Below are 25,106 nucleotides of genomic sequence, written 5' to 3'. Positions count from 1 at the left end.
AGCTACCAACTGCAGCAGGGAACAGTTGTATTAATGATTGATGGCTCGGGAAGAGCAACCTGGGCCGCACAACGCCCTCCGCTGGGAGCACCTGCCATCGCAGGGCAGGGGCACATCGCTTAACCGCTGCACCGCTGCGCCAGGAGGGGTATGAGGACTGCCAGGGATCTATGAATTTAAAGTAGAGAATGACCTTCTGCATATACGGGAATTAACCCACTACGCTATCGCATCGTATCCTTAAGGCGAATCTTAAGTGTCCCCTCCAGTTTTTTTTATTGTTGTTCAATTCATTTGATAGCCTCATCGGCGAATCTTCCGCTTTCTGCATGAGAAAGGGCACGTGCGGTGTGCCTCATCGATGTGACGGCGTTGCGAAGCGCGTACAACCCTGCAAGGCCACCTGTTCATTTTATCCGTTATGGGTCTCTGTCTCGTGCAGAAGTTCGCCTTGGGAGTTTAGCTTATGTTTCGGAGTTGGGGAGTTGGCGGGCATCACAGGAATGAGGCATCTGCCGTTAGATGAGTCCTATCCGGCATAAAGGCAAAAAAAGGTTTTTTTTTTACCAACGTTCTGGCCCAAGCGGGTCAGGAGTGCGACGCAGGAAACAGACATGGGCTAACTAAACTTTTTATCTGCATGTAACAAAAAAAAAACTCAACGTAGAAAAACTAAAAACTTCAAAGGGCACACATTACCGACCACTTGCGCACTGCGCTCACAGTACACTGTAATAGAGCATATACACGATTTCTTGCGCCACCATTATTCCTGCTGTCGCTGCACGGTTGCGTCAGTTTTCTTATTCTGGAAGTGTCGACTACGTGAGTATGTCCGTTTCTGTCCTCTCCCTGAATGCGGAGATGATGGCTGCGTGGGGACAAATGACGTGCTTCCTGTTCCGTCGTCCCGGCTGCTGCAGTTGTCATAGCATGTCATATTAATGCAAAACTTGATATTGCTATGAAATACTCCGATTGCTATGCACTTCCAATTTATATTAACGCTTTGGAAAGCAGCAACAAGTGCCTGTGGTTGATCTAAAGGTGCTGCGAACTTCTGCGCAACTGAAGCGTTCCTGGACGCCAGCGGCGGCGTTTGCCTTTTTTGCTGCAAGGAAACGTGCCCAGTTTAGGCCGCTCCTATTTAGTGGGCACTTATAGAATTCAGCCCCATGTTCTGTTTCTCCACGCATGGAGATTTATGTTATGTATGTCGCGAGACGGCATTTGCTCGCATATATATAGGGAAGCGACCAGGAATGCGTTATTAGAGGACGCTGGCGAATTTTCCTGCAGTGGAATGCGGCTTATGTGGGATGTTCGTTGCCGTGCTGAAACCGTGCGCGGCCGAGGTCCGCAGCTGAATGGCAACGTCCGCCTACGCTTGCTGGCGTGCCTTTTCATCTACGTTGTGTTGTGCCTATACTGTCAACACCTCGTAACAGTTCCAACAAGCGGCTCATACCATGAGCACGCAGCACACTGCACAAGAGTGATAAATGGAAACAGAGGAGAAGTATGGCCGATTTTCATAGTTAAAAATGCCCATAAATGAAATACGTATAAGAACAAGATAACACCGTGAGAAAGAAAGAAGTCTAGCGCAGAAAAGAATGGTATGGTATGGTATGGTATGGTATGGTATGGTATGGTATGGTATGGTATGGTATGGTATGGTATGGTATGGTATGGTATGGTATGGTATGGTATGGTATGGTATGGTATGGTATGGTATGGTAACCTATGGTTTGCGGAGGTTTAATGTCCTGAAGCTGCTCTGGCTACGAGGGACGCCGTAGCGGAGGGCTCTAAATTAATAAAAACCACCTGGGGATCTTTAACGTCACCATTGGGAGGGATGGTCCAGGTATTTCTGCAATTTTTCCTCCCCTCCACATACCATGCTAATGAAAAGAAGCCGTATAGCTGGTGAAGCAAGGACGGTTGTCGCAGACAGGCCTCGTCCATCCCTGCCGGAGCTAAACACACCCGCAGTGATCAAATGCAGTTACTGGACAACCAAAGTCCCGAGCTTATTGCTAATCCAGCACAAGGCCCAACACCGGTAGTCCAAGGCCGGGACCGGCAAGTGACTTGGTCATCACTCCCGAAGCACTGCGTGCCCTCAGTGATGGAACAGTCATCGCGCAGCCAGTGTGACGGGCCTACTGCCGGTCCGGCACTAGACCAGTAAGCGGTCAATGTCGAAGACGAGCAAGTAATTGCAGTGCTGAAGACATTAGGTAAACACCATGCGTGTGCTGTTTTCCAGCCTGCACACGCCAGCCGCACAGAATGCAATTCAGGTGCTGTTTAAGTTCAATCCACTCTTTGTAGCTCTGCAGTAGCTGGCACAATGGCTCCTCCAGCCTAATCGTTCCGAGAAGTCGGGATCTCTCATGTTGTCGTCCACATTATGAACCGCAACGGCAAGCAGCCTTTCTACACGGTGGAATGTCTGCGCGGCGTGACTGCCCTGTGTTTAGCGATAAAGGACGGCCGATGTGTCCTAATGAGGTCGCAGCGCTCGGCAGCCCTCAAGGTGTACAGGCTACAGCTGCGGCTGCCTGTGGCTTTCAGCGCGTGTGTCATTGCTTGCTGTGCTTGCAAGAGACCGCATTTCTCTACTCCTTTCTTTCCTTTTACGCCCCTTCATCCCTCTCCCACAGTACAAAGTAGCCGACTTGATCATCCTTTTGGTTAACCTCCTTCAATGTCTTTCCCCTGACACTTTCTCTTTTTCTCTCTCTCTCTCTCTCTCTCTCACACACACGCACGCACACGCACACACACACACACACACACACACGCGCGCGCGCGCGCACACACACACACACGCACACGCACACACACACACACACACACACACACACACACGCGCACACACACACACACACACACACACACACACATCGCACAGAACATGGGCGCGGCAATGATCTAAAGAATGCAAGAAGACGGCGCGCTCTTCCAGTGTTCTCCCGCTTGAGCATCGGAAACATTACGCCCGGCGACTCTCCGACTGGCAAAGCCAATGAGCATCGTTTTCTTGCATGACAGCCGAAGACAAGGATCTTGAAAACGTCTCGCAGCCCCGTTTTTTCCCTGATTTAGATTACGTTAAGTTAGGTTATGATTTCAAACCTCGCTACAGGTTTGAAATCCGGCTGCGCATGGTTTACCGCATCACATTCCACATCAGCCGCGTTCCACAGCGGCAACGTTCGCGAATATCGTCTAATAATGCTTTCCTGTTCTCTTCTCTAGATTTCAAACCTGTAGCCAGGTATGAAATCCTAAATATAGAGGAGGCGGAAGGTCCAGTTCATATTTCATGAGTGCAGGGTGAGAAACTCTGTGCAACTCTAGGCATGGGGATGAGCACGTAAACAGCATAATGACTGTCAAATAGACGCCATTACGCACATGAAACGCGATGGCGTCCGCAGCGCGCATATACTCCTACCGCTAAAAGCATAATTTTGAAAGCAGAAGCCTATTAGACCAAACATTCAGTAAAACTGATTGATTAGATAACGACGCATGTCGAAGAGATCTCCAGTGAACGCCGCCGCGGTGGCTCAGGGGTTATGGCGCTTAGTTGCTGACCGTAAAGGCGCGGGTTCGATCACGGCCGCGGCGGTAGCATTTCGATCAAGGCAAAATGTTATAGGCCCGTGTGCCTTGCGATGTCAGCGCACGTTCAAGAACCACAGGTGATTGAATTACCGGAGTCCTTCACTACGGTATCCCTCATAGCCTCATTCGCTTTGGGACGTTAAACCCCCATAAACCAAGATCTCCCGTGAGCGTGCCGGACGAAACAGTTGGCAGGCGCACAAGTTATCGCTACAGGTATCAGATAACGCCAATTGCCCATTTGATGAAAACGGGTGACACGCATGACTTCAGAGAGGGAAATATTGAATGGCGATCGCGCAGCCAGTCATCCGGAAAATCAGCGGTATAGCTGGTATGCGATAATGATAGCGCACAGAAAGATGCAGGTCATGCTGGATACCCGCATTGTGCCCCTGCCCCCTATTTAGACGGTCGCGTTCGGGTGAACAGAGGCGAAATGTGTGCGGTAACGAAAACGCCATTACTGGGAACTTCAGTTCTGTTTCTTGAGGACTGTTAGCGCGAGGAGTGGGTTGCAGCCGGGTGATCACGTGACCATGCCCCTCCGGTGTGGCACCCCGTCCTTCCCCCCCGCCTCCCTCCCTCCTTCTGGGCAAAATTGGCTGCACGGACGCTTTTTGATGACGATGACGACGAAAACAAACGTGTTCTGCCTACGAATATTCGCATGAACAGCTAGCGTTGTAAAAAAAATTACAATCGATTTTCGTAGCTCTGAGAAATACGAATTAGGTGAGCTAGCACTTCGGTTTTCACTTCGGTTATGGTGCCCAAGAGCTGCACTGTTAAGCATGCTAACAAGTTCGTTGCTTGTTCGACTCGGGTCGTTTACAAGATACCCCTGTCATGTGGTAGAGTGTACACGAGCCAAACTGGCAGATGTGGGAATGACCGGGCACGCGAACATAATAACTCTCTGAAAAATTCGTCAGATCAAAATACTCTCCCACGTCACTGCAGGAGTTGTAAAGAATGTGCTCCAGGTTTTAACAACATTTCTGTTATCGGAAAAGGGAAAAACAGGGAGGAGAGGGAAATCCTTGAGGCCTTTCATATTAGGCTGCAAGGCGGTGACACATGCATCAGTGCACCGTCCTTGCATCTCACTAGCAAGGAAGTTAATTTCCTTAGCAGAAGTGTGCGCGTGCAAGATTGATAGACATATTATCTGTATTTTGTTGTTTGCCAGTGTTGGAGCGTGTATCTACTCCTCGGTGATCTGCCACTTATGTATCTGTTTGTTTTGTTTGGTGTGTCTGATACGCATGCGTCTTCTGGTGACCTAGGTTGGCCGTTTCTCGAGTAAACTTCAGTTGTTAGTCCAGCGTTGTCCTGTGTTCTTCTTCCCCTCGTGTCTCGTCCTTTCGCTGGTGAAGTTATGTCTGATGTACACGGATGGGAGTTGTTCGGATAGCGATGCTAATGCGCGCGTATGCTGAATTGGTCGTACTCTATTTTACATCATCATACCACTCCTGCCGCAACGGTTAATCGATGCGCCACTGCGCTGCTATGTCAAGCGCTGCCATCGGTGGGGCTATATATATATATATATATATATATATATAGTTTAGTTTAGTTTAGTTTATGGGGTTTAACGTCCCAAAGCAACTAAGGCTATGAGAGACGCCGTAGTGGAGGGCTCCGGAAATTTCGACCACCTGGGGTTCTTTAACGTGCACTGACATCGCACAGTACACGGGCCTCTAGAATTTCTCCTCCAAAGAAATTCCAGCCGCCGCGGCCGGGATCGAACCCGCGTCTTTCGGGTCAGCAGCCGAGCACCATAACCACTGAGCCACCGCGGCGGCTATATATATATATATATATATATATATATATATATATATATATATATATATATATATATATATATATATATATATATATATATATATATGTATATAGGAAATTTCCCGCCGCGGTGGTTCAGTGGTTACGACACTCGGCTGCTGACCCAAAAGACGCGGGTGCGATCCCGGCCGCAGCGGCTGAATTTCGATAGAGGCGAAATTCTAGAGGCCTGTGTGCTGTGCGATGTCAGTGCACGTTAAAGAACCCCAGGTAGTCGAAATTTCTGGAGCCCTTAACTACGGCGTCCCTCATAGCCTGAGTTGCTTTGGGACGTTAAAACCCAATAACCAATATATGCGAAATTGAGAAACGCTTTATTTAGGTAAACATATATTGCGAGTCGACGTTTCGGACAGAGCCGGTCTTTTTTGAAAAGGACAGGCTCTGTCCAAAACGTCGACTCGCAATAAATGTTCATCTAAATGAAGAGTTTCTCTATTTCGCTTTTTACCGCTAGCAATCAAGTACGTTTATCTTCTTGTGCTATATATATATATATATATACAGGGTGTTTCACCTAAGACTTTCTGCAATTTTTAAAAAAATAACCTATTTGAATTAGATGCGCGCTTTTTCTGGCATAGCATTGTCAGTGGTGTAGTGCATCATAATGCAGCTAAGACGTGCTAACTAGCAGGCTTGTTAACCAATATTTAATAGTTAACTTTTAAACTATTACCGTTGGGCTCCTTAATTATTGAGAGGCATGTAGCACACCGTAAGTAATGTCCATATCCGTTTTCAGAATTTGGAGAACGCAATTATCCTCGGCGCTATGGCCCAACAAATTTTGGCTATCTCGACGAATTAGGTTCACTGGAGAGGTTGCTTTGCCTGCAAGCTTCTCAAACCGCATGTATTTTGGCGCGATGTAGGCGAAATTTGTTGGGCCACAGTGCCGAGGATAATCGCGTTCTCGAAATTGTAAAAACGGATATGGACATTACTTACGGTAGGCTACATGCCTCTCAATTATTAAGGAGCCCAACGGTAATAGTTGAAAAGTTAACTATTAAATAATGGTTAACAAGCCTGTTAGTTAGCACGTCTTAGCTGCATTATGATGTACTACACCACTGGCAATGCTATGCCAGGAAAAGCGCGCATCTAATTCAAATAGCTTATTTTTAAAAATTGCAGAAAGTCTTAGGTGAAACACCCTGTATATTAAAAACCGGATTACCCTCGCTGTTGTGGCTGGATTAATTGGGGGTATTTCTCGCGCCATTAGGAAACCTCGCGCTTGCGGGAGGGCGCAAAGCGACGCGAATCAAATCGCGACACGACGTGACGCACTTACCAAAAGACAATATATCAGTCTCGCCCGTGCTTCAGTACTCGCCACTCCTCGCCACTTCGCTACTCCAGCGCGGATGGGGCTGATGAAGTCGCGCTTTATGTGCGTCGCGGAGCGTCGCGATTTCAGTGACGTCGCTCTGAGGCCTCCCGCAAGCGCGCGGTTCCGGAGTGGCGCAAGAAATGGCCCAAATTAGTCGAGCCACAGCAACGAGGGCAGCCCTGTTTTCAAGGTTCTAAAAATTGATATGGCTATTACTAACAGCCGGCTAAAAATCTCTAATTGGAATCAGGTGCCTATCATTAACAATTAAAAAGGTAATTATCAGAATTTAGTTAATCTCTTTACTATAGTTACCATGATTCACCTGTTTTTTTTTTTATGCCAGCTAACACTGGTATTTCTATGGCGCGAAAGCCTTGTCTTTACATAAAAAACCGTATATTTTAAAATTTTGGACCTTCTAAAAAAGAAACACCCGGTATAGCCAGTTCAGCCAGTCGTCCCCGCAGCCTAATGGGTTGGTGCCAATATCACAAGACTAAACCGAGCACAAAAGCGGGACCGGCCACTCCTCAGGGATCTGTGACAGCGTTCACACAAAGGCCAGCATGCGCCAAGCCAACTAGGATCACACATTTCGAGGTCTCTCAGAGCATTTTTGAGGTCTCTCGCTCCCAAGTCCCCCATTTAACAAGCCCCTTGATGGGCAAGGCGAGGTTAAAATTTTATCTTGCGACATGTGACAGTGTCTTCTCTTGAACAGTTATCAGTGCAAAAACGTAGAATGTGACCAAACCACTCTGGGGGTACTGGTGCGTAGTAGTGGTAGTAATAGCAGAGGGAGCAAATGTTCCTGTCAGAGACGATCAACTGCAGTCGGAGTTGAGCAGTATGGATCATAGTAAAGAGGACAATATTCACCCCTTTGAGCTCTTCAGAAGACCGGAAATCGTCTTTAATCTAGCTATCCCAGATTCCCTGCCTTGTTATGATGTAATCTGCCGAGTGCTGGTGCGCTGGACGTATATGCAGTCCATACTGCTATCCAACTACGCACTATTGTTCGTGTTGACATCAAGGGGGCTTTCGACAATGTCTCCCACACCGCAATCCTAGCAAACCTTCGGGAAACTGATCCAGCAGTCCGCCTTTTCAACTGTAGATAACCAAAACTTCCTGACCGATCTGGTAGGAAGACTCACTGGCCAGAAAAGCAGCCTTCACCACCTGTCCCAATCAAATGGGGCACACCCCAAGGCTCGATTCTATCCCCGACGTTCAACTTGGTAATGAAAAATCTTGCGGTTAAACTTACTTCTGTTCTCCGTCTCCAACATGCGATCTAAGGGGATGACGTCACGCTGCGGTGTGCACTTAGTAACCCAGGATGTAAAGAAGCTGCCGTTCAACAAGGTCTGGACAGGTATTATTCGAGGCTACGCTGCCAGCGTATGGCTGGATTGCTCACCAGGAAAATCAGCCTACACTGTTGTTCTCAACAACAAGAGGAGGGCCGCATGCCTACCGCTCTGCCATTACTTTGAACCTCGCTATTCGACGTCAGGCACATATTCACATCATTCGCTCCATCTGGAAGCAAGATTTCATCAGCGCGGTGTGAAAATCAACAATCCTACGGCGAACATATAACCTCGAGCACATGCTCAAATGCATCACCCGCACCAGCCATGGACTTAATGAACACGAGCTACACAAGACTGTCGAGAGAACCGCGTTCTCGCGGGGCAGATATGCTTACCCATACCTCCACCTAACGAAACCTCAACTCGAAAAAAAATTGAAACTGCATCCACAAATGATTACACACGGAGCTAGGTGTCCCGCAATACGCAGCTGTCTCATTCAACCAAACACCCTACGCAACACGCTGGAAGAGAAAACTGCCGCTCATCACGAACCTCAGCATCACCACTTTACCGCATCCTCTGAAGACCGCGCTATACTGGAAACACATGGACACAGCACGTCGCACCTCCCACCAATCCCCGATTTCCGAACGCCGTGGAACCATCTACCCCGCGTCACAATACTGGTACATGTACCCAGAGAGCGATTCCGCACGCTGAGATGCCAGAGTATGCCTAGCACTTCGTCATCATGGTGCACTACAGAAGACTGAAAGACGGCTATGTTCATACCAGCACGAACGCCGGAGATGAACAGAATCCATCTGAACACTGAACCATATTTCGAGGTTCATAGCATGCAAAATAATGGTGCATACATTTACACATCTTGTTCATTTTCTGCAGGAGAACACTTCTTCTAAGAGAGCATGACTTCCGAAAGTTTTTCTCTTGTGACATTCATAAACGATAGTATACGATACACCCTTATTATCGCCGCCGCGGTGGCTCAGTGGCTATGGTGCTCGGCTGCTGACCCGAAAGACGCGGGTTCGATCCCGGCCGCGGCGGCTGGAATTTCTATGGAGGAGAAATTTTAGAGGCGCGTGTACTGTGCGATGTCAGTGCACGTTAAAGAACCCCAGGTGGTCGAAATTTCCGGAGCCCTTCACTACGGCGTCTCTCATAGCCTCAGTCGCTTCGGGACGTTAAACCCCATAAACCAAACCTTTATTATCAACAAATATATTACACTACACTCGTACACCAGCTCATTTCCTTCTTTAATATTTTTCCGTAGTGACATCTGCGCACACTATTTTAAGCAGCACGTAAACTCCCAATATATTTTTTTTATTCCCACGGGCTCCCCGTGTTCACCGACCTTTAGAAGGAAGCGGACCTTTGGCGCCATCTTGTGTGAAGTATCTTAAGTAACTGTGCCTTGCTCTGTAAGAGTTGCGGTTTCTGTTTGGCGCGTGCACCAAAGGCGCGTGCACGGCTTTGGTAATGTGAACGAAACGTTTGGCATTTTCCTTCGGCAGCGCTCTTCCTTTGCACTTTTCCTTTGTCGGGAACTATTCTGGCCTCCGCCAATGTTACCACTCTATGAGCAGTGTACGAGGGGCGCCATGCCACAAAGCCCAGACCACTTCGCGACGCAAATAAAAAAACCGCCTCAAAGCTAGCCCACAGAAGTTGCGCCGGGCGACGGCAGCAACACCTCCAATACATGTTTTAAATGCAGCAGCATTTGCAAAATCCTTCACACTGCGCACGCGTCTTAACTGTGTTGCAGTTCCATTTTAATGGCATGCTCATTAGGGCAGAGGAACAAGCTGCTGTTGGGAAGTGGTATATTGAGGTGTATGTGATGCACGGTTGATGTCTCAGGAGGGCAGAGGTGAAGCGATCGGTAACTGTTAAATGATGCATACAGGATGCGCCCGGCGGGCACGACAGTAAACGGAAAGGCTTACTAACACGCAGTACCTGCATAGATTGACGGAGTGCACATGTCTGCCATCTACTATAGAATGAATGTACTACTCCGTGTCTAGTTGGCTAGCGTATAGCCAGAAGGCGCCACCATAACTGGCCACGGTATGAGTTGTACAGTAGGAAATTAGGAATCGTCACAGAGTGGTGTGTTCGGCGCACTGGTTCACGTGCACGTGACTGCGCGAAATGAGCGATTGGGCAGCGCGTCGCAGCGAAGAATTTCCAAATGTTAGAACCTCACAGCTTTGGCTGCTCGAGCCGCAACGAAGACTAAAAACAAGCTTTCTACGGTGCGGCGGCAGGAATCGCTAGAGTTTCGCTTGCATGTGAAACACGCTGTACGGCCGGGATAGCTGTAGCGTTTTTTTCGACGAAGTTCGCGCGCCATAAAGCGCCGCGGAGGTGCGACGCCCGGCTGAAGATGCGTGCAACAAAGAAGTGGCGGGCGCCGCCGCGTACCCCTCGACAGGCAAGCAAATGTGTTCAACAAGTGGGAAATACCACCGAGCGAAGAGGTCTGTGACAGCAGCGACGCTGCCCTTCGCTCTGAAGACCGTGGAAATGCTAATTTCGACAGTACTAATTTGAGCGCGCGTGCACAGGTATCTATAAGGATTTGCGTTCTCGAATACATCAAGTCGCGTACCTTGGGATGCAGGCTTGCCGCTTCAGGGAGGAAAAAAAAGGCATTTCGGTCAAAAAAGTGAGATTTCATGCTTTATGCGGCGTTTACTTTCACAATAATCACATTTCCGTGCCCAAACCACAAGGTAGTTCGCTGTCCATGGCGGCCACGTTGGCGGCGGCCGGCGCAAGCAGTCAAAATGGAACAGCAGGCTTTCTGCGCCGCGGTAAGGAGCGTTTCCGAAACAAACGCAAAGAATCGTGGCAAAATCGTCTCTCAACTACTTCTGGTTCCAGTTCTCTCAATTTCTTTGCCTCTTTCATTGCGGTTACCGTCCATGCCAGCATAGTGTATTCACAAATTGTATATCGTCCTCGTAATGTCAGCGTAGACTGCGTATGTGTGTATCGGGAGAGGAGAAACACAATCCTGAAAGGTAAGCATGTTCTGTCGTGGTTAGTGTGCTGGCGTATAGGCTGGCTTTTCATTGTATCGTTTCAGTCGGTTTCACACACATTTGAACCATTTGAACTCGTTCCATTATAATTTTTCTTTCCCCGCAGCGTGAAATGCTGAAACCTGTACTATCGCGCTCAATATGAGTTGCAACGCGCGGTCATCGACCGGGGTTCGTTCCGTGGTGTGCCTCCTCCAAACAGCCGCTCGGAATTCTGGGAAAAACTATTTCCTGAGCGGGGGTGCTGTTGTTTCCTGGAACAGCAGTTTCTCCCACAATTCCGAGCGACTGTTTGGAGGAGGCACACCACGGAACGAACCCCGGTCGATGACCGCGCGTTGCAACTCATATTGGGCGCGATAGTACACTTGAGCAGGCGATTTATTCTCCTCACAGCGTGTAAAGGCTGTCAGTGGGCAACCAAACGACCCATACATGGCACTGTGAGCGTCGCGTGTTTTAACACATCTTTCTTCATTCTCTTAGAAATTTTCGCACCATTTTCATTACTCTGGTTTCATAGCGAACGAAAACACGCCACAAAGCAAGGCGGGGCCGACATCGCGCTTCCTATGAATCAGTACAATGAGCGATGTTGTCGTATAATAAATTAGTATAATAAGCGATATTAATACAGCGACTGCCATGGAGCAGTCGTGCAGGGGGAGAAATATGGAACGGGAAGCAGCGGTAGCAGACGACATTTGAATTGCCCTTTGCGTTGACTCTGGAGACGCACCCCACCCATTGGCTGGCGTCAGCCGCCGCTTCCGGTCTCATCTGTAGGCTATAACAGAACTCTCTATGCGCTCATACTATACACCAAAAGCCGTTTAGTACTGAGTATGAACCCTTGCGTACGTTATAACTTGTAAGCAAGCATTTAGGGGGAGGTTACGGTGGAAATCGCATGAGCACATTTAGTTTATGGTAGGCCACCCAACGCGACGATAGCATAGACCATTGTTGCGCAATGTGGTGTTTTTAGGCAACTGAACCAAGCAAAGTTTTTAATAACGTCATGGTGAGATCTTTCGGAGAACTACTGCCCACCACCGGCACAGCTACTTTTGGAAAGGCTGTGAATACTTTGGCATAAGAATCCAAATCAAGCCAACACACATGCAGTGGTGTCTTTTTAGGGTTAGTAAAGGTGCAATCGTCAAGCAGAATAAAAAACAGGGCTAGTTTATCCCTCATTCGTTCTTTTGCCGGCGAGGGGAGGCAAAGCGAATATCACGTGTACCATTTAAAGACAATGAATATGCTAAAAAACTCAATAACATTGATGAATTCACTACGCAGCGTCTGACTTGGGTGCCTCCATGTTTGCAACGCTACTTTTCCTAAAGTAAGAGCACGGACGCTAAATTCGAGTAACAGCGTGCCTACGTAAAAGTACCTCAAGGCTAGGTGGGAAGGTTGGTATTTTGTAGCGTTCGCTACTCTTCGCGTCTGCTCATGCACTACTAAAAATCTGTAATATCTGGCGGGCCCTGGCCGGCGGAGGCGGGCGTTGTCTTCGACGTAGGGCATCGAGTGCACGCCGTTGGGGGAAAATCGCCCTATGTATCCCGGCCTTTAAAGCCTCATATGCGCTATTAGTGACGACGCATAGTGGAGGGCTCCGGAACAAATTCGACCTCTTGAGGTTCTTTAACCTTCACTGATATCGCACAGCACACGGCCATTCTTACATTTCGCCTCCATCGAAAGGCGACCGCCGCGGCCGAGATCCGATACTGCGACCATCGGATCAGTAGCCGAACGCAAAAGCCACTCAGCCACGGCAACGAGTGGATGCTGGGAAATACTGGCGTGAAAGCACCACAGTGTGTTCTTAATTAATGGCTTATCCATATTTTAAAAATTTGTAATGAAATTATCTGCAGATCAGAACCTCATTCCAAACGCTTCGGACGAATTTTCAAAGTTTGCTGCGTTTGACTATCCTCTCAACTCTGTTCGTGACCGCTATTAAGTAGACCAGGCGAGATGATCCTCTAATTAGCCTATTCTAAGAGATTTCGAAGTTAGTCAATGTACAGGCAATCTATCACAGTGTAAAAAGCATGGAAGGTGTCTCCCAAGCGAAAATTCTGAAGCTGGACTACAGTCTGTTTGCTTATCGAAAGCCAATTAATCGAAGACCGCAGTAATTGCTGACGTCAAAGAAGTTAGTGCGTTAAATGAGCTTTCTTCTGAAGAAACATGGAATTCAACCCTGGACTGTAAGCTGCAGAGGAGAGCACGCAAACTACAGGATACAAAACCGCGTTCTTTCTCGGTGAACAAAGGCGAACCTAGTATATGCGTTCCCTTACGACTCTATGATAATGTGTAGGTGTGTCATTAGAAAGGAAGAGGAAAATTATAAATCAATCAAAACAAAACGGAAAGGAAAGGAATTCAAAGCACTCAGTAGTCTTACCTGCGCTCCGTAATTTTTTCGATAGTTACATTGCAGTACTCAGGTGGTTTGCGAAATTTTTGCAACGCAATCTGTTCACACAAAATATAGGTATATGCATGGGGTCAGTGCGGTCCTGTATCTACCCCCCGACGCCCATGTCTGGGGCATTCTTTCTTTCCTTATCTCCATCGCGTCATCCTTGGCAACACAGACCAGCCAGCATATCTGTAGAACCCTGAAGCATTTTGCCCTCCATCTTTGAAGCTACTTTTCAAGCACGTTGTAACTGAAACCTAATTGGCCTTCGGCAGTCACCGAGGCCATGGCTGTTTGGGCGGTGCTATAGAACACCCTCTTTGTTAGCCTCCACGTTTCTGCCCCATAGGTGAGTACCGGTAGGATACAGCTGTTGTATACTTTTCTCTTCAGGGATATTGGTAAGCTACCATTCATGATCTGAGAGAACCTGCCACATGCGCTCCACCCCATTCTTATTCTTCTAGTTATTTCCCTCTCATGATCCGAATCAGTGGTCACTACCTGCCCTAAGTAGACATATTCTCTTACTACTACCAGCACCTCGCTACCAATTGCGAACTGCTGTTCCCTTGCTAGGCTGTTGATCATTACTTTGGTTTTCTGCATGTTAATTCTTAGCCCCACCGTTCTGCTCTGCCTGTCTAACTGATTGATCATGCTTTGATTGAGGGTACAGCTTGAGTTAAGAAGAACGCGGAGAGCTATGGAAAGGAAAATAATAGGTGTAACGTTAAGAGATCGGAAGAGGGCGGAGTGGGTGAGGGAACAAACGCGGGTTAATGACATCTTAGCTGAAATCAAGAGCAAGAAATGGGCTTGGGCAGGGCATGTAATGCGAAGGCAAGATAACCGCTGGTCCTTAAGGGTAACGGAGTGGATACCAAGAGAAAGCAAACGTAGCAGGGGACGGCAGAAAGTTAGCTGGGCGGATGAGATTAAGAAGTTTGCGGGTATACAGTGGCGGCAACTGACAAAGGGCAGGGTTAATTGGAGATACATGGGAGAGGCCTTTGCCCTGCAGTGGGTGTAGTCAGGCTGATAATGATGATGATGATGATGATGATAGAACACCATGCGGGATCGCACAAGAGACACTTGACTGCATGAGAAAAAACTGCGTTGTGCTTTATTCAATGTTTTGTGCATTTCTGAGCGCTGTTTAAGGAAGGAAATTGCCCAAGATAACTCCATGAAAACACTGTCAAAAAAGTCCACCACTGCAGGATGCGTGAAATAATCCCTCAGGCTGTGCGCTTCAATCAAGGCCACTGATCCCCTGGATTGTTTTTCCCAGCGTTAGCGTTGTGCATAACTTCTAACCACGGCAGAATTGCGTGCACTGCCATTCGCCACCTGAGCGAAAAAACATCATCATCTGAGCGAAAAAACACTCGCATGCGTCAGCGTGCCTTAGTGGGTGTCCCGAGCCGCAGCAGAATGACGGTGCGCAAATGTCCAACGGCAGCTGCCAGCGGTACTCAGGCCTGAAGGCTGGCAGTCACTGCACCACTCTGCCCCTTCGAGTCCCGCATAGACGTACGTGGAACGAGTCACTAGTCACCGGGTAATCCCTATGAAAATCAACTTCACTCAGTAACACCTCTCGGCCAAGAGATCACGACCACTGTGAGCCTCGAAAAACGCACCCCTCTGCACAGGCAGGACGCATGGTCGGCAGGTCTGTCCACTTCGCTCAAGTGAAGCCATGAAGATCTCCGGTTACTTCAGATGGGGACCCGAAGTGCTTGCTTTAGTCTTCAACCAGACTATCGAGATGAGAAAACCGAGGAAGAGGCCCAGTGAAAGTGCGAGCCATTTTGTCCGCGCCGATACCCCACGAAAGGTGAAGAGCTCCACCAGAAACCTCTTGAATTGCGGGTCTTCGTCCATCTCGTCCCGTATGTCATCCATGCTGAGGCGGTAGACGACCGATTAGCTTGAACGTTGCCACGTCTTCTGGGCGAAATACGGGAGTCTTCTTCGTCGTTTCTGCTCAAGACTCAGGTTTTATATGTGAGTTGTAAAGACGAAGACGACCGCTCTGTTTAGCGGCGGCATTGCCATCGCTGCGCAGTACTTCTGTAGTTACTAGAAGATCCGCTGACCTCCGCGATTTCGCGATGTCTGCCAGTGCAGATTCCACTTCGGGATGGCGGCCTTTCTTCGGGTCCGTGAAGGCCCTCCTCGTTGCGGCGCAAGGAAAAAGTCCATCACGCTGCCCCCCTCGACCAGCCTGCAGGATTGAAAAGGGCTCTTCAGCGAGCGCAACTTTTTGCTGAAAGGTGGCACTATATAGACACCGTCTGCTTGCGCATGCCATGATGCCTTTGACAAATCACATGGGAAAAACTTGAACTGCCTTGAAACGTGCCCATGCCATCGCACTAACAGAGAACGAGGTAAGAATGACAGCCAATGATAGTGCGCACTTTTATCGGCATCGGATACGGACAGCAACAACCACACTGCCATTTTCTGTTGCCACTTGTGTGCTTCTTTGTTTTTCCTTTTTATGCGTTGCCGTTTTTTATAAGTACAACGATAAAATCGTCAAGTCTAAGCCGACCTAAGAGTTACATATCTCATAATTAAAAAGAAAATATCGGCCTAGAATGCAATGGATACGGTATTTTCACAAAGATCAAAAACAGGCCTCTCGTGAAAACCAATATCAGTAACAAGAGCAGCACATGAAGTTTTAGTTTGCGCTTGAAATTTCGAAGAGCAGACGCGCCGGTGAGAAAACCATTCTTTGTATTCAAATTCTGAAGCTTGGTGAACCTCTTTATTCACCGTACTTCATAATGTCGTTGTACCTTCGCAGCTTGACAAGCTGCTACAGCGGGGTGTTCGTCGTCTTCCATCGCGCTGCATATCGCAGGGGGGCTCTACGCGCTCCTCCTGATATTCACAAGTTAGGACGTCATCAGTCAGGTGTATCACGTGATATCACGCATGCGATGACGTCACATATGACACGAGGACCGTCTTTTGAACTTGACCTTGACCTCGGGTACCATGGGGTACCACACCAGAGTGACACCAGAAACCTCTTGAATTGCGGATCTTCGTCCATCTCGTCCCGTATGTCATCCATGCTGAGGCGGTAGACGACCGATTAGCTTGAACGTTGCCACGTCTTCTGGGCGAAATACGGGAGTCTTCTTCGTCGTTTCTGCTCAAGACTCAGGTTTTATATGTGAGTTGTAAAGACGAAGACGACCGCTCTGTTTAGCGGCGGCATTGCCATCGCTGCGCGTGCTGTGTGCTCGCCTTTGTTGACCACGGACTGTTGCCGCCCCTCTCCTGACGTACCAGTGCATGCAATATACCTCCGTCTTACATTGGTGAAGTCGCCGAGTAACGATATCGGCTCTGGAGCTCCGTAGCCGCACTCTTCCGACGCCTGCGATGCCTGTCGACATCCAACATCAAATCCGTGAAAGCACTCCCGCCGACTGTCATCTCTGCCGGGGGGGAAATCTGACTCTGCGGCCTGCTCGTGCCGCCCCCCCCCCCCCCCCCCCGCCACCGGATACGGGCCGGTGTAGTTTCGGCTACTAGGGTTTGTTTCGGTGCAGCGCCAGCAGTGGGGATGGGACGGCCAGGACCCATCCTCTGCGGATGCAAAACCCCATGGGAGTGGCAGCGACTCCCATTCGACTGTGAAGGCCAGTCGCGCGCGTGAGGTCCGATGCCTAAGCGGAGGCAGGCCTGGGTTTATACTCAGGTTGGACCCACGAAATCCGGCCCGGAAGGCATGTCCAACGAGCGAAAGGTTTCAAATACATGCTACTTCCCTCCGTAGGAGGGGCGTGCAAGTCTGGCTACCGACGCGTCGGTGGTTTCTGCTTTCGGAGAAACCAGGTCCGGGCGGGTGTTTACAGTAGCCAGCCTCTGAAACGGCGCCTCGGGTAAGCGGCCTTACGGCCGGCCGCAGGGCTGTAATGGCCTTTGCGGGACGCCGGGAGATGGGGGCCTAGTACGACCTCTTAAGAGCCTGGCAAAAACCGTCGATGTGGTGGAGTACCGGTGGAGTAGGCCCGGGCCATCTCACCCTAAGCCACGCTCTTGGTCAGTGGCCCGGTCGCCCGGCCTTGAACACTCCCTCCTCTGTAGGAGAAGAGCAAGCTAGGGGAGGAAATAAGCGCATGGTTGGTTGGTTGGAAGCACAGACGGGTCCCCGGCGATCACATCACACATACTTCGGGTGTCTGAAAAACCGCGAAAAGCACTCGCCGGTAAGTAGCCGGCTAGTTGGAAAAGTCCCCTAGTGTTGTGGAGGGGCCCCACGTAGCTGCTGACCCCGTGTTAGGTTTTCCTGTCTCCGACGGTCGGAGCCCGCTGCGTATGGTGGGCGGTCGGGCATCCCGAGAGTGGAGCCGCACCATTGGGCAATCTCGATGTTCTCCCTCCCCTGGCCAGGCAGGCCAGCAATGGAGTCGAGATAATCGAAGAATCTGAACAAAAACCTCGCTGTCCCCATTCCCAGTCTTTGTCCCAACCCATTCCGCCGCTGCGGTGGCTCAGTGGTTATGGTGCTCAGCTGCTGACCCGAACGTCGCGGGTTCGATCCCGGCCGCGGCGGTTGAATTTCTTTGGAGGAGAAATTCGAGAGGCCCGTGTACTGTGCGATGTCAGTGCACGTTAAAGAACCCCAGGTGGTCGAAATTTCCGGAGCCCTCCACTACGGCGTCTCTCATAGCCTTGGTCGCTTTGGGACGTTAAACCCCATAAACCAACCAACCAACCAACCAACCAACCGACCGACCGACCGACCGACCGACCGACCGACCGACCGACCGACCGACCGACCGACCGACCGACCGACCGACCGACCGACCGACCGACCGACCGACCCATTCCTTATAACCATTCTTCCCATCCATTTGTCCATCCCTCAGCTACTTCCCAGGGGAGATCAGGGGAGTCTCCCCGGGCCCGCTCTCCCGGCTGTGGGTCGCTATAGTAGCTTTTCCCTATTCTTTTACTTTTCCACCTACGGGCGGTGAAATTACAATTTGCCTACGGGCCTATTCTTTTATTTTCGAAATGGGTTAAGCCTATTGTACATATGTGGTACAGGCAGGGGCTTATTATTTTTATTTCCTTTTCGGTGGCCCCAATCTATTCTTTGTCATCTCTGCCGCCTCCCTTCGGCAGCGGGACCAGGCTGTCTTCAGCGGAACATATGAACATCAAGTGGAAGACTGGCTCGCATCTTACTAAAGGGTGAGCCTGTATAACAAATGGGATGACGAAGCTAAGCTGAACAATATCATTTTTTATCTTACCGGCGTCGCCAACATATAACCGTATTGAAAATATTGAGCGTGGAGTCTGCGTGGCTATCTTTGCGTGTTTATTTCAACGCAAAATGCGAGGATTGAGCGAGGTCGCAGAACGGGAGACATCCTCACATAATTTGCGCAAGCCGAGCAAGGATCGCAATCGCTAGACATCTTCACATAAAGTGCGCAAGCCGCGCAATGCTCGCACAACGCGTGACATCCTCGCGTGAAATTGGCCTTTTTCCAGCAGAGTTGTGTGCATGCGCATAACATCCTCGTTCCCTCCCGGATGGCGCATAAGCTCGCTTCGCACCTGTTCTTCCGCGGACGGCGTTCTCCCGATGAACGGCACGCGAGACTGCGGGGCAACAGTTCAGTGCAGTGCTCGCACCTCCTATGGCAGGCAGAGGCGCGCATGGTACCCGCACGCACCGGCCTGAAGCGAGAACACGCGGGCTGGTTCTCAATCGTCTTTGAGTAGCGCTGGCAAAGTACTGCCCGACAGGCGTGTTTGCAGATTGGTCGCACGCACTATACGCTGGCTAGGCGAAGCTAGAGCCGCTCCTTACTATTTCCGAAAGTGAACCCAAGGGGCTATTGTGAAGGGATCTACAATGGCCACTTCCCAACGCATTCCTATTCCGCAAGGTGAATTTGTAGTTGCGTCTGGCGGGTGCACGAGGTGCGCCCTATAGGAAAAAGGGTCAGTGTCCAAGTTGTTTATGAGAGTTATAGAGGACCTGCCCAGTAAATAGAAGGTTGCATTACTTCGATACACAATTGTATAGAATCCACGCTAGAGGACGCCGTCGGTGCACGCTTTTTCTTTGTTACAAAGTTTAGCAGCCCGGCTAAACGCATCGCAATGAAAAACCGTAGCAACACAGCAGTGTATTTCTTGCCAGCTTTTACGGGTCGGGTCGTGTCCGCCTGTTATGCGCGAGGTGCGTGGTTGGATCGCCAGTGCCGCCGGGCGCCCACTGGGTTTTCTAATAGTTAAAAGCTTTCACCTGGTCTGGTACTCGGCTTTGATAGACCCCACCTCTTGCAGGTCGAAAGCACGTTCACCATGGTGGTCTTTGGTCAATTGCCCTTGCGTCATTAAAATCAAATCACCGTTGTCCTCATCATCATCGCGGTTTGCGTGCAGCAGTATTCATTTCGAACAGAGTAAACACTAGACTCTGTTTTTTTTTTGTGGCTTTCGAAATGTGGCAAAAATAAACTGCAGCTTGTCAACGGTCGTTATCCGGATGGTTATCTCTCGTGGAATATAAACGCACTCCACCCGTTGCCTGGCTCATCCTGCTCTCAGACGTCAGGTAACAAAGAAGGTGGGATCCAGGGCCTTTAATCCAATATAATGGAAAAAACGGCCGTACAGGACAATGATTAGAAGTTCCCAAGAATGTTCGGAGCGTGAACATCGAGTTGCCGCGGTAAAAAGACGAGCTCAGAGTCATTTCTAGTACATCTTTAAGACCCGTGCTTCAACTTTCTCACTTGCACATTGGAACGTATATGCATTGCGTTTGCAGGCACTATAATGGAATCGGGCAGTTACCCCAACATCATTCCGGAAAGCAGCATGCTCGTGTACAACATTCGTGGGGAGACAGTCAGCGAACTGAACGAGTTAGTCGCCAAAGCTGAAAACTGCTTCAGGGCAGCAGCGCAGGCGACTGGATGCACGATGACGATAGAGAGCGGGACGCAGTACAAAGACCTCGTCCACAACACGGTCCTGGCCAAGCTATACAGGAAGCACGGCCATACTCTGGGTAAGTAGTCACCGAATGCTCTCGGAAAATACTCCTGCCCCGTGATTTAACCCAACATTTTCCGTTTTTCCTGCATAATTAGTCTAATGTTAGCAGAGTCCGTTCATCGGCGTGGATCCCTGGTGAATTAGGACGCAACGGACCGCCAGGAAAATCTTTCAGTAAGAAAAGGAATTGGTGACTCGTTTGATGTAATACGAAATGGCGACGAAATTATGGCGAGAAAAAATCCACGACTTTTAAGTCGTGAAACGCAAGTTTTAGCGTGGCGGTGATCAATGGATGCAGCCAGTCATTCTCATAGGAAGGCAGACCACGCTGCATTTGAGTGCATCCTCATAAGACAATTCTGCGAGCTAGCTGTGACGTAAATCACTCACTTGAGTTATCACTTTTGTAAGGTTCAACTACTGTGTTATGCTGGATTTAATTTCCTTTTTCTTCAATACTGGGCGCCCTCTAAAGGAGGGTGCTTAGAAGGGAAGCGCGAACCGTGTTGTGCAGCCATTCATTCAGTGTGTGTTCACTGATTCACATTTTTCATATTGCCTAGCCCCCGCGCTGATAGCGGAGCCACCGAATGCCGTGGCTTGCTTGCAATTAGCGCAATTATCGCTGGCAATAGCATCTATTGATAAAGGGTGAAAAGAATCAGTCGGAAAAATACTTGTTTCAAGAAGCGACTCAGGGACTAGGTTGAGGAACCGCTCTTTTTTTTTCTGAAGAGGTGGTGTCTAGTATCATGGAGTGCTTCATTCCTGGTTAATGCAGCAGTTCCACCTTTTGATGAATCCGAGTGTCCGCTGGAAGAAGGAAAATGCCTTACTCAAGATATAAATTAACGTGATGTGTACGCTGTACCCGACCAAATATGATCCTCGCAATATTCTTTGTTACGTGTTATTACGCTATCTACCGATTTCCAGGGACTTAAAAAGTTTCCGCCTCACGGCATCGTTGAGGTGTGCATAGGCCAGTGTGAGGAAGTTACCTCACCTTTCCTAATCTAACATATGCATTCTTGTTTTCTATTTGCGAGCGTGAAACATAGGGCTTGTTGATAGGTCACCATGAAATACAGCCCAAAACAAGACGGTACACGCGGAACGAAAATACAGACCCAAATCGTGCCCTCACTTTCTTCTCCTTTCGTTCTCTGTGTCCGCTCTTGTTCGTTATATGGGATGTATTGTTCACAAGTTAGGTGGCTTAGAGGTTCTGGTGCTCGACTGCTGACACAAAAGACGCGGGTTCGATCGCGGAAGCGGCGGTCGCATTTCGATGGCTGCGAAATGCTAGAGACCGGTGTAGTGTGCGTTGTCAGTGCGCGTTAGAGAAACCCAGGCTTCAGAAATCGTGCGCAGCCCTCCACTAAGGCGTCCCTCATAGTCCGAGTTGTTTTGTGACGTGAATGCGCATAAACTAAACCATTATGCGAATATGGAAGATATGTATCATATAGAAGATGATTTTACGGCACTTGATTCGCTACCAACATTGTTTAGAGCATAAACAGAGCGATGCATAGTATTTGCCCACCGCACTGCATTTGCAATGACAGCCCGAGAAGGAGGCGTTTCCGCAGGATTCGTGAATTAAAATCTGCATTATTCAAAATGTTGATGAAATAAAGTCATAGCAAGTAAGGCGCAAGACCACCCATGGTAACCGAAAGTCAAATTGGCAGAGGTTTTCGAAACACTGAAGTGCAATAAGATGCACACTAAGTGCCAGACTTGTCGACAGCTCGTGAGTGGGGCGCTGCCGCGCTTATCAATTGAAGTATCGCGTAAAAACGTCTCTGTTTCGATCAGATATATGGGGCTTGTTTCTGTGTGGTTTGGATGTAGCTGCGTTGCTTCATTTGCCTGTGTAAAAGCAGCTGAAACCTTTCTTCTCCAAGGAATGCCGAGGAAGCAATAGTGTGACACTTTAATTTTTGCGCAGCCCTCAAACTTGACTTTTACGCAGGTCCAAACAGCGTACAGGTGCCCATAGAAATTTTCAGAACACTAAAATTACAACAATGCCTAATTACTAGGCAACCTGAACTAAAGTGTGTGCTTTGTAGTTCCCAGCGAGACATGCACAATGCACCCATCAACGTCGGACTGCCTTTGTTGTCAGCGAAGAAATTGACGTTTATCGTGATTTTGGCGTTCCCAAAACTTCTGTTAGCACCTGTACACATTAGTCTTTTTGCCCGGAGAATAAACATTTGCGAAAAAGCAGTAGATACAAATAATTTCACATGAAACCACTGTTCGCAGTCGCCATAGAGTTCAACAAATCACTCCCTTCATTCTCAGTAATGCACACCACTGTGAATACAATGCGCGTTCCCAGGTCTCACGTTTACCGACGACGACATGGGAAGAGTGGCTTTCCTGGGCGCGGCCACAGACGCGGGGAACGTGTCGCACGATCTGCCCACCTTGCACCCGTCGTACGCCATCCCGAGCACCGGCGCCAACCACACCCGGGCTTACGCCCAGGCTGCCAACTCGCCCGAAGCCCAGGCGCCCACCCGCCGCGCGGCCAAAGTGCTCGCGCTCACAGCGCTCGACTTGCTCACTGACCCCGCACTGCTGGCGCAGGTCAAGCATGAGTTCCACGAGTGGGAAGCTCGCCGTGCTTGAGATGAGGGCAGTACAGCCGAGGGGATGGCGCCCAGCCCATGTAACTCTCCGCAGTACCCGCAAGAATGAATTTAATCGTCGCCGCAATGTTATGTTTTTTGTTGAAGTATGAAAATTGTACAGAGTATTGAGCAAGTCTTGCAACGCAAAAAAATTGGGGGAGGGGGGAGGGGGGATGAAAGGGCAATGGAGGGAAGGAAATCTTTGCACCATAAACGCAATAAATTTCTGATTTTTCAAAAACGCATGTCATTTTCACTTTCCTCTAAGCAGCCTCTCAGTGGGCAATTAAGCACCCCTCCCTCTGCAAACCCACTGTTGCGACTTGGCATCCCACAGCTGCCACCAATGTTGCGATGCTGGGGTCATCTGGGTAGTGCGACCGAGTTTCCTGACGGTCTACGGGGCTCACACGCAGCGGCAGGCCAGCCGAATAAAGATAACGGCGAGGTAATCGGAACCAGCTTTTGCATGCAGTATTTGTAACGAAACAGTACAGAGGTTCTGTACCGGTCTGACAGCAACACGGCTTCTCGAGACGGGCCTCATTTCCTGACGAACGGCGAAAACCCGGTCGCTGCGTCTCACTTTCTGTACCTCCACCGATCTCCGGACTCTCTTTATACTCTCGGTGGTGCCCTAGGATGCTGCAGCTCTGACCGGCACCTCAGCAACCTCTGACACAACGATGACCGATGGCTGCATCGCAGCTCCTCCGCTGCGGCGGGGCGCCCTCCGTGAAGTTGGCTTGTCAGACTCCTTCGCGGCGGGCACGTCCAGACGTATCGGCGATGCTCGTAGGGCGGCGAGATGAGCTTGCACTGCGCAGAACACGACACCTCATGGCTTCAACAGGATGCCAGTGGAACAAGCTTTCATTACAAAAGCTCTGTCACAACACCACCCGTGGCAAAAAACTGCATGTATAGTGTTTAATTTAATAGCAAAACACCTCCCTGATGTTAAGCTACTCAGCAAAATCTAACTTTTTGACTGCAAACGCGTAATACATATTTCTGGGAGAAGTTTGCGTTTGATGCTAGTCTGGGTGCGAACTATTGAAATTTTCTGGCATGTTGTGTGCGAGGCTTGAAATGTTCTGAAGGTAGTATATTTTGATTTTATAGTTATCTTGAAGCCTGTGAAGAACAGCGGCACGTCGCTCTAGCATGTGCGCGTGCGTGCGCGCGTGCGTGCGTGCGTGCGTGTGTGTGTGCGCGTGTGTGCGTATGTGTGCGTGTGTGTGTGTGTGTGTGTGTGTGTGGGGGGGGGGGGTGCGTGCGTCCGTGCGGGCATGTCATGGGAAGGGCAGCGGAAGGATCAAAGGTGAGGTACCAGTACGAGCCTCCCGAAGGAATATTTCTGTGCGGCAGCTATAAGGAAAAATATTCCTGGTTTCCTGCTGTATCCTGCAGAGGAGCAGCGGACACAGCCCGGACAGTGCACTGTCACCTGCTCGCATACTGTACAGAGCCACACCACTCAAGCACATACTCCTGGATACAGGGAATGCATGTAGCGCGGCACAAAAGACGAACGATGGAGATGAACGGGACAAGCGCTACTCTCGAGTGGTTTTATTGATTGATGAAACCCGCACAATTATAGCTTTTCTTTCACGAAGATGTGCCTTAGGCACTCGTGCAAATAACAGAGCAAACACCAAACACCCGCCTCACCTAAGTCAATCTAAA

At 49.4% G+C, this 25,106-nt stretch overlaps 1 protein-coding gene across 1 annotated transcript in view; it reads left to right on the top strand.

Moving 5' to 3' along the window:
• The window catches only part of LOC149357681 (xaa-Arg dipeptidase-like), a 47,628-nt gene extending 24,216 nt beyond the window's left edge, over positions 1–23,412 (top strand). Inside the window, exons 5-6 of the mRNA XM_089576651.1 lie at positions 20,531–20,773; positions 23,120–23,412. Of these exons, the coding sequence (XP_089432777.1) occupies positions 20,531–20,773; positions 23,120–23,412 (536 nt within the window). The remainder of the gene's footprint in view (positions 1–20,530; positions 20,774–23,119) is intronic.
• The last annotated feature ends 1,694 nt before the right edge of the window (positions 23,413–25,106 follow it).

This window comes from Amblyomma mixtum, chromosome 3 (genome assembly GCF_055824585.1).
Source record: "Amblyomma mixtum isolate Tamu chromosome 3, ASM5582458v1, whole genome shotgun sequence".
In the NCBI taxonomy this organism is placed as follows: domain Eukaryota; kingdom Metazoa; phylum Arthropoda; class Arachnida; order Ixodida; family Ixodidae; genus Amblyomma; species Amblyomma mixtum.
This window is presented reverse-complemented; position numbering and strand designations above follow the sequence as displayed.